The sequence below is a fragment of the Sander vitreus genome, chromosome 12, assembly GCF_031162955.1.
Source record: "Sander vitreus isolate 19-12246 chromosome 12, sanVit1, whole genome shotgun sequence".
Lineage (NCBI taxonomy): Eukaryota > Metazoa > Chordata > Actinopteri > Perciformes > Percidae > Sander > Sander vitreus.
In genome coordinates, this window is record NC_135866.1 from 18,877,221 (window position 1) to 18,887,646 (window position 10,426).

The 10,426-nt window shown below is 42.4% G+C and overlaps 1 protein-coding gene across 1 annotated transcript; it reads left to right on the plus strand.

Annotated features, from left to right (window-relative positions):
• Positions 1-2,452: 2,452 nt before the first annotated feature.
• tmem200cb (transmembrane protein 200C, genome duplicate b) lies at positions 2,453-7,477 on the plus strand. Its single transcript, XM_078263527.1, has 2 exons — positions 2,453-2,553; positions 5,165-7,477. Exon 2 carries the CDS (start codon positions 5,198-5,200, stop codon positions 6,728-6,730), a length of 1,533 nt encoding a protein of 510 aa, XP_078119653.1. The 5' UTR covers positions 2,453-2,553; positions 5,165-5,197; the 3' UTR covers positions 6,731-7,477.
• Positions 7,478-10,426: the final 2,949 nt, after the last annotated feature.

Genomic DNA, 10,426 nt, shown 5'->3' on the forward strand with positions numbered 1-10,426 from the left:
CCCTTTTTTTCTCTTTCTATGACTGAGAATAACCAGTTCATCACCATGCTCTATGTGAGTTTAATTACCTGGGGATGTGTTGATAAGAAATGATTAAGTATGTGAAGGTAAAGTCATTAGTGCAAGTTGGAAAGTCTGCAGAAATTAATGTAAATCTTTTGCAGCTTCTGCAAGAGTCTGCAATCTTTCACCTGTAGGTCATGGAAACTATACTTCCCATAACAATGAGATGGCAAGAATGTGAACATTTAACAATAGCCGCATCTTTTGCAATAACCTGATTATTTCTCAATTGCCCTACATTGTGTAATGAATTTAAGATGTTTCCTCCTCTTTAATATATTACGCAGAACAGTTGCCAGCAAGTCTTTGGCACAGAGCACATTAGCCACTGTCAATAAATATCAATTTAAGGGAGCTCTCAGTGAATCCAATACCTCATTTTGTGGGTGGCAAAGTGAAATCAGACTTTGTTTGAAATACAGAGGAAGTAGTTGTAACTTGTAAATCTGGCAGCATGCTCTCAAACTGATTAGTGATTGCAATCAAGAGTTGTTGAGGGAAAGTAATCTCTTGAATATGAGATGGGGAATTGATGTGCAAATGATGTGAGTAAGGGTGTTGACTGGTGTTGATGTAGTTGGATTCTGCAGTGAAAATTAAAAGAGTTTATTTCCAAATGTATATTTAGAAAGTCTAATATAAATAATGTTATAAGGACACGTGGACAGGCTGGTGAGGCTTCCACCTGTACAACCACTTGCCCTGTATTCAGTCGAGTATATATCATTGATTTCATGTTTCTAGAAGTTAGAATAGCTGCTGCTTTTCTCTCTTGGATATGTCAGAACAACATATTTTGGAATATTTGTTTGCAGTAACAGAGTTTTAATGGCCCTGACACACCAACCCGATAATCGGCCGTCGGACAGTCTGGCAAGGTCAGTGACTCGAGTCTGTTCTGTGTGTTCCGTGCCGTCGTCCGTTGGAGGAGCTGTCGGCCTTCATTTGGGCCGACCTGACTTTCTGGGTCAGAGGGCGGGCAGTCGGACTCAATGACCAATCTGATTGGTGGAGCGCTAAACCGGAAATAACAAGCGGGATGAGTGACGAATGCCTCTCAAAATCTGACAAAAGTCTTTTAAACTGACCTTTGTCGATCTGAAATGAAGACAGATTCAGCAACTGTAGGGCCTATTTCTCACTTAAAATGTTTTCAGAAACACGTTTCAGTAAACTATTTTCGTAAAATACGAGATCGTATTTCGAACAAGCCGCCATTACTATCTGCTGGAGAAGCCAGACCCACGTGACGCGTTGTCATTTACGGTTTTCATGTTTTGTATTACGGCTCGCGCACACGCAGAATGTACGCTCAAGACTGCGTCGCTTCGGTGTGTTCCAAGGCACTTTTTGGACCTTGGGGAGCCGACTGATCAGTCCGACTGCCTTTTCTGCCGACGGTCGGCCGTTGGGTTGGTGTGTCACGGGCTTAAAACATTTTAAGTCCCTGTTAGAAGCTCAGAAACATCTGTTCTGTGTCAGTATCCTCCTACTATATATATTGCACAAGCTTAGAGCTATACTGAAAGCTGCTCCAGACCTGCAGACCTACACAGCACTGGACGGTTAACAGCATGGATTAAAGACTCATTAAAGTCTCATTAAAAAAAACAGATTATTCCCCATGTCTGTGTATACTTTGACTCCAACTGCGGCATTCATACCGGAGTTTTCTCTGTTCCTTTCCTCTAATTTATGCTGTAAACAAAACACATTTCTGGGTCATAAATTTGAAGTCAGCTCTCTAGAACATCAGCTTTGTAGTGCATGCTCCCCCTCCTGCCCAGTGTGTAGCTGCTTCCTCTGTCTCCAGCCTCACATCACAGAAACACATCTGGACTCTGTCATATTTCATTTGGTTAAACATGGGGACGCAGCATATAAGCAATTATAGCCATGTAACCCAAGGGAGAAAGGTAGAGCGAGGAAGGCACATCATGTAAGAGATGATGAATTTGGTGTAGGCTATTTAAATGAGCCTTCCTCTGACTTCACCTACACTATTTGAAACCCATAACACAGCAACTTATTCATGCATTGTATTTCTCAGAGATATGCATGTATGCAAAACAAAAAAGCCTGTATGCATTTTGTCATTGCTACAAATTCCCAGACCATTGTGTAACAATTAAGCTATAGACTGTGACAAAGATGCTGTCATGTCTTTAATATACAGATTAAGTTTAAATTCAGACGGTTACTGATTATTGTGTCCAAACTTGTAAGAAAATCTATTAAAAAATATATCTGGAAGCGTGTGGAGTTTAACATAGAGTATGATAAATGTCCTGAGCAGCCCTCGTTTTTCACGTTGCCCAATAATCGCCGCCAATAGAAATGCAGTTGGCCCGCCCCTGCCGGTCTATTGTGAGTCGGCGTTCAACTGGAAACCACTCTTCCAGATTCGGCACCAAAGTGGCGCAACACGACATGCACAGCTGAACGAGTGTGCGCCTTTGAAAATGTTTGATTGTCAACCATCAATTTCTGGTAAGAGACTCGCTGTTTTATTATTATTATTATTATTATTATTATTATTATTTTTCCTCACCTCCTGCGTCTTTACCTCCAGCTGGATATCCGTGCTTCTTTCGTGTTTAATCTGATTCCACATTGATTCCAATGAAATAAAAAACAGGGTTTAGGAAGACTTACAATTGTGTAACAGATAGGTTTAGTTGGGGAGTAGCCTGTTTTTGATCTCGAATAAATCGACGGACAAGAGTTTTTATGTCAGGAAGACGTTGGACAATGCGCACTCCAGTCCGTTTACTTTTATCCTTGAGATTAAAATGATGATTTTGTTGCAGTTTTGTGGAGATATTTCGGTCTGTCTTAGATATTTAATACATCATCTGTCAAATATTCAAGAGACAAAGTAAAAAAATGGTGGTGGAATGAGAAAATAGCAAAATTATAGATGTGGATCTATTTCCCCAGTTAAACTTTTTTTCACGGCTCTGGTGTTGCAATTAAACATCCTACCGTTTTTTAATAAGTTAGTAAGACAAATGAGAGACTCCTGCGTTTAAATAAAGGTATGATTATTACCACACAGCTCTAGTTGTAGCGTTAGTTATGAAACCATTTGCTTCGTCAGGCCGTGGAAGAGGTGTGGATGTTTGTCATCTGTCTGCACCTTGTAAGCCAAATAATACAGTGTTTGGCTTTGTGCTGGAGCGAGATGCGTCGCTGTGGCTCTGGACATTTTCAGGACACCTCCAACCTCCACACACGGCACCTCGTATATTTGCTTTACGGGCTTTTCCAACAGAAGGGAAACAGATGCGCTGTAATGTCAACAGTCGATTACTCATGCAACATTGCGCGAAAATATGCGCCCCCGCAGCTTAGACGGACTGCAGCGTTAGCCGGCCTCCTCTCCATCCTGCCAGACGAGCGGGGAGCTTTTAGGGAGCCAAACCGAGTAGTTGGCAGCTTCCTGTTCAGCACCGCAGACAGAGACACAGTCCGACTTGTCCACACCCACTTCTGATCCACGTTACTGCTCCCCTTCTCCTTCCAAACATAGAGAGAGGTCCGCCTACGCTTTATCAGTTTTAGTGCAGGTTGACGTGCTCTCGCCCGGGAGGCTTTTGAGTGGTTATTGAATGCGATATACTGAGAAAGTCGCTATAAACAGCAGCTGAGTACCGGTGTGTTGTTTGCTGAAGCTCAGGTGCAGAGCTCTGTGTTCTTCTACTTTCCGTGGGAACTTGGATCACAAAGGGATGACTATTATTTTTGACTGCTAAGGTTGATAGAGCAACACCCAGAGCAACCTTTGAAAACGTTTTATTAATTGCTGCTCTGAAAGGAATTTGTGGAATAAGTTATTCATGAACCTAAGCCCTAAGTCATACACAATTAGGCGTGATTAGTCAAATCAAATACCTAGCTACCAGCGCAATCAAGGACGGAATGTCTGCCTAATTAATCAGCCTTTTCCTCCCATTATCATTCACCACATGTGGTTGGATCTCATCAGCAGATGTCTGTAATCATGATAAGTGTTGGTGGCTTCATTGCCCTTTGGACCACAGCTACTATGCTGCATAATCAGAAAACAAATGCAAATATCTTATGTGGCAGAGGCAGTGTCGGTGTGTAAACAAATAGCTAATAGCTCATATTTGCCTTCTGTAATGTGCCGTATGTGAAGGACATTGTCATCTTGAAGCACAGCTGCGTTTGGTTGATGGTGAAGTGGATCTGGGTGCAAAGCAGGAGTGATAGTGTTGGTGGGAGAGGTTGGTGCCACAGAGGAGAGGCAGAAAGAGAAGGAGTGTAAGGAAGCGAGAGTGAGGTGGAGAGAACATGCCTGCTGGCCTCCTGTCTGAACACATTACATTTTCATAGGCTGATATCGCACCGGTACAGCTGAACATAGATAAATAGCACTCCTTGTTCTCCGCTGTCAACTTGGGTATTTGTCTCTGTTTTGCTTACATCATTGTATTTATAGATCCAGCAGAGATGGATGTTATCTGTTGGTTTACTGACCATCTGATGACTAATATTGCATCTGCCATTGGTGCAAAGGATTAACTCGCTTGTGGATCCTGGATCCCCTCCCCTTTTCTTACAACCCATTTTGCCCCAGTAACCAACCAGTATTCCCACGCTGGAATATTAAAGCCCCTGAAAACTTGGCTTTGAATCTTAATTATTTCTCTAAAACACTAAATATTCATGACAAAGAAAAAAACTTTAACCCATCTGTAGGTTTTAAGAGTTTGACCTCTTCAAAAACTGCTTCATCAGGACTGTGCGGGTGTTGCTGCATCAGATTTGATTGATGCTCGGAAGTACGTGACATTGTGTTTTTCCAATTGAGTCCAGCCCATTTCAAATCAGTTAGAAGATCACATGGAATAAAGAAATACATAAATAATCTATCATGTGAAATAACCAAAACTGTTCTAATTGTGGCAGAAATATGTGTGTTCATGGAACCAAGTGCTCATAGTAAAACGCTGACTGAGAAAATAATCTCTTATTGGAATATACATATTCAATCTGTGGCTCTAAATGTCTAAACCTTCTTATCGTGTAAATCATTAACCTAATGTTCTCTCGTTTCTACTTTGTGTCCTGCCAGGTTGAGTGACAAGCCTGCTGTCCAATCGCCAACATGATAGCCACAGGTGGCCTGCTGCGCATGAACAGGCGCCAGGATTCCCTCCGCTCTAAAAACCGAGCGGAAAACAAAAGGAAGCGGAAATCCAAGAAAAAGAAGAAGAACGATGTGGTGGTGGTAAAGGGGAAGCTCAATCTGTGCTCCCCGGCCGGTTTTGTGGCTGCTGTGGGAGTTATAGTTCTCATGGTGGGGATTTCCATGGCAGTCCTGGGCTACTGGCCCAGCCAGAACCAGCAGCAGTACCAGGAGCGCCGCAGAACTGGAGGATACCACGCCAACAAGATGAGCTACTCCAAAAGTCCACCTGTTTCCTCTAACTTGACCCATAATAAGCCTCCCTCCGGACAGACAAGTTTATTCAACCAGAGCCATTCTAACAGCAGCGCCCCCGACTCCTCCCGCCACTGTGGTTTCCTGTGTGACTTCCTGAATAATTACCTGTACTCAGACAATCTAAAAGTCTTCGGACCACTGGTGATGGGAATCGGCATTTTCCTCTTTATCTGCGCCAATGCAGTCCTCCATGAAAACCGAGACAAGAAAACCAAAATCATCAACCTGAGGGATATCTACTCCACCGTAATAGATCTACACAGCATACGGTCAAAGGAGTATTCGCCTCTAAATGGTTTGGTGAACTACACGCAGTCGAGGAGTGCTGAGGGCCCGTCAGGCTCATTCCCTGCAAGTGGGATGCTTACCCGCAGCTCCTGGCCCTCCACTGGACTCAGTTTCCAGAGCGAGTTAGGCGGCGATGATGTGTTCAGACGCCCGTCGTTGGCCAGCAGGCCTCGGAGCTGGTCCCGAGATGTCCAGACCTTCACGGACACTGTCTACAGCATCTACAAAGACTACAGCAATAGCAGCGAGCAGGCCCCGCAGCCGCGACAATGGGAGACCACCTCCATCGTCACCTCCTCTGTAAACGCTTTCACCCTCCCTGTGATCAAACTGAACAACTGTGAGGTGGAGGAGTCTGAGAGAGCGGAGCCAGAGGGACACTCAGAGGAAGGGGTCGTTATTGAGGCTGCTGCTGAAACCATGAGCGAGGAAGGACAAGCCAGCAGCAGCCAGACCGACGAGACGGACGCCAAGGAGAAGGATGCCTCAACGGCAACAACAACAGATCCCCCCCTGCCCCATCAGAGCCACGAGGACATAACCACAGACACAGCTGACCAACAGGGGGTGCCGCAGGCTCAGCCTCAACCACAGTGGACCGAGTTGTTTCCTCCACCTTCACCTGTTGCCAGGGCGATGGGTTCACGGCTGTCGCTCAACTCCCTCACGGATCAGCCCAGGTCTGCACGCCGCTGCAGCCTGTCTGTGTCTGTGGGTCGTCAAGGCGACAGAGCCAGGCGCTTCAGCTGCCCTCGTCTGGAGCGCTCCAACAGTAAGGGCTACATCAAACTGGCAGACCTGGGGGGCGAGTCCTTCGAAGCCCCCGACACAGACACTTCTTTAGTGGCCACCGAACAGGAAGTAGCATTGGACGCAGCAGCAGCGGAGGAAGAAGCTCAGGGATAGGATAATCTGGTGACAGCCAGTACCTCTACAGAATCCTAGACTCAATTTTTTGCTGATGAGCTTCTGAAAACTGTCTGATGTCTTGTTCTTTGCTACGTCCTTCTTCTCTGATTGCTTATGTGAAGCTGGCTATTACAGAGGAAAGACAACGTGGAAAGTAAGCAGCTAAGGACTATTGAAACATAGCCATGAACACTCAAGAGCAAGGCTCTTTATAAATACCACATCCACAGCTCAATATTCAGATGTAATTTTTCTATTTTTTCAATGTAGCAAGAGCAATACTAAAGACTTGTAAGACGATTTAGTAAAGATTTGTAACAACAAAAAGAAAATCTGATCTGATGGGTTTGAACTTTTCTTTCGTATAACAGTACAAACCATTGTAGCTTATAGAATTGCCAAAACTGTCACTGAGAACTAATGTCTGACACGTTGTACTGTAGCATTAAAATATGCCACAGAAATCGAAATAGTCTAGAATTGTTTCTCTACATTGTGATGTGAATACCACGTGAATAGGTGAACTGAATTGAATCTCAGGTAGACGTTTGGTTTAGGATCGGGACCTTGAGGTCAAGGTCTTCCCTATGTGCACACTTGTTTATATGAAACATTCATGGTTGAATAAACTTGACTGTAACACCTCCTGTCAGGTCTAATAGGTGTCCTTGTGTGATATTAGATTAAATGCAGCCAATGCAAAACGGTTTGTTTGCTCCAAATATTTTAAGAAACATTAAATGAAAACGATGAAAAGCTGTGTGACTGATTAAGTGTGTGGCAAAACCTTCAGACGGTATAGATTTAGTTTTTCCTGCACTTCAGCAGCACATCTTATTACTGGGAAAGACTGCAGTGGTATTAATGTTACATTGTCTGTGCTAACTGAACTGAGACCAGTAACCAAAATGTGACCTTTACAACAGTCTTTTTAATAATCGGCTTCACTATTAAAAAATTGCTAATTAGCGGAGGCTTATCTGCCGATTTAGATGGATGACAAATTAAAGGAAAGTCCAGTGTACGTAAGTGTCTTAATAAGGTGTTTGGCCAACATGAGCTTCTAGATTCTAGTACAACGTCATTGTGCCTTGGCAAAATTTGACAAGTGTCTGGAACTTCTAATACCCAAAAGAAAATTCCCTCATTTGGTGTTTTGATGATATTGGAGAATCCTTTGCATTCTTTATGTTTCTGCACTTATTTATTCAGGTTTTTCCTTTATCTGTCACCTGTTTGTATGTACTTCTTTTGCATATGATACCACATTTGTACATATTGTTATGCAAGTACTTTGCACACAGCTTTCAGTGGTGGAAAGTAACTAAGTGCATTTATTTAAGTAGTGTACTTAGGGACAGCTTTAAGACATTTGTACTTGTTTTGAGTACTTTTTTTTTTTACACTTCTACCCAATACATTTCAATACATTTTATTTTATTTTACTGGTATAGTGACTAGTTACTTTGCAGGTTTGTAAGGTTTTACAGGCGAAATACACTCAGTTGCCAATAAGGGGCACCTAGCTAAAACTAATTCAGTCTATTACAGCAGTCCTGCAATAAATCCCACCTTCATGAAGCAGCCTCCAAAATGACCATTAAGTTTAACACCTCTCTAAAACAGTTTCAACGAAAACTGAACATTATAACCTTCAAGAAGTTAGCATTTATTGCAGGACAGCTAGACTGCATTAGTATTAGCTAGATGTACCTAATAAACTGGCAACTGTGTATATGATACTCTTTGATAAGATTTAAAACCAAATCAACTCCACCTGGACCAGCTACAAAATTTGAATGCTGCTTAATACATCAGTAAAAAATAATTCAATAATATACTATATAAAAAGAATATAACACCGACAGGAGGACCCATTCTTCTGCATAAGAAGTACTTTTGATAGGCCTACTTTAAGTTTATTTTGCTTATAATACTTTCATACTTTTACTTAAGTAACATGATTGCAGGGCTTTTACTTTTACTTATGGTGCACATTTATATTCAAGTATTGTTACTTTAACTTGTGTGTAAGCATCTGAATAGTTCTATATTTCATATATTTCATTCTTAAATACAAAAACAAATAAATACTGCAGGCCTATATGTTATCAACATTACCTACCTAAGTTCAGTCATCTTTCAGGAACACTGTCTTTGGTTCGCAGACTTTATCAAGAAGTATGTTGCTCAGCCTCAACGAGGCCATCTAGTGTTCATGTATCTGACACAGATGATTATCTAACACGCTGCTCTTCCTGTAGGCTTCCACCAGGTGGCACTGGGACTATGCTGTTTGCGTCGTCATCGTGGGCGTGCCCGTTTAGGAGTACTATGGGGGCCGTTTTTCAAGGCAGGAGGGGCGGGGTTAGCTCGGTCCAGTCTCTGTGACGGTTTGCCAGAGCAAGCGCTTACAGGTGTCTGGTCCTTTCCACCCCGACGAGCCCCGCGTCGGGATTCCTTGGTCTCCGGTAACACGTACACAAGTGTCAGTTGGTGTTTACGGAGTTTGTTCCTTCTCATAAGAATCAGGTAAAGTGTTTATTTCAGTTGTTTGTGCGCTGCTGAACTTCACTACTTAGCAATACGGTTACTGGGCAGTAGCACATTAACTGAGTTTTGAATGATTTGGGCAGCATTGACATTGTTTTAAGGGTATTTTCCAGAACCTGACACGTGTATATCCACTCAGTTAATGTTTTGTTTCATTTTTCATTTGTTTCTCTGCTTCAAACACCGGGGTTTCCAACACACTGTGACCTGCTGCTTTTCTTGGAATGTGAAATGGTGAGTACAAGCTTTCATTCACAAAAAACGGGAAGTGTGACACATAAACACTGAGACAGGTCAGACATAATAGACAAAGACATGTTTGCATATTAAAAGAGACAGTCAAACAGAAGGCCGACGTGTCATTTTGAGGGTTAAGGGTTACTAGAGGGATTATGAATGTTGCATTACCTCATTTTTTAAACTACTGGCTTCTACAAAATAGTTGGTGAAGCAGCTCTTTAAATGTGAACATATTTTAAAACTACTACTTCCTTGGCTTTTCTGGTGTTAACATTGCTTACGTTAAATAAAAACCCTCAACTATTCAAATTTCTCTGGAACATTTGCGCTGAGACCCTTTCCAACATGCTAATTGAGATCTTTATCAACGTTTTTCTTAGGCGGTTTCTTAACTAATGCCTTCCTTTTTTGCTGAGCAAGCAAACAACCACACACACACACACACACACACACACACACACACACACACACACACACAGACGCGCGCACCTGATCAAAAATCTGCTGGGCACAGGCAGAGAGTTCGGAAATAGGAAGTCATCACAGCATGTGGTTCCACTTATAATCTCCCCAAAATAGAAATGTGCATGAATCAATGAAGGAAAAGCTCTTTGTTTTAATAATCTCTTAACTGTACATGTAGACTAAAAGAGTTACTTAAACTTTACTGCATGGTCATTTTTTTTATATTGTGTAATGTCGCCAAGGTCAATATGGCTCGTATTATATATATTTTAAAATGGACTATTGCTTTATATAGGGCCACATGGTCGTTCTTACAGTTCAGAAGTTTTAACATGTATATGAGGCTGAATGATAAAGCTGAATGTACAGAACCAGGAAGATAAGGCTGGGCAAAGTCCATGGAACTTGTCTGTGTCATGTTCATTAGCTGGTGGT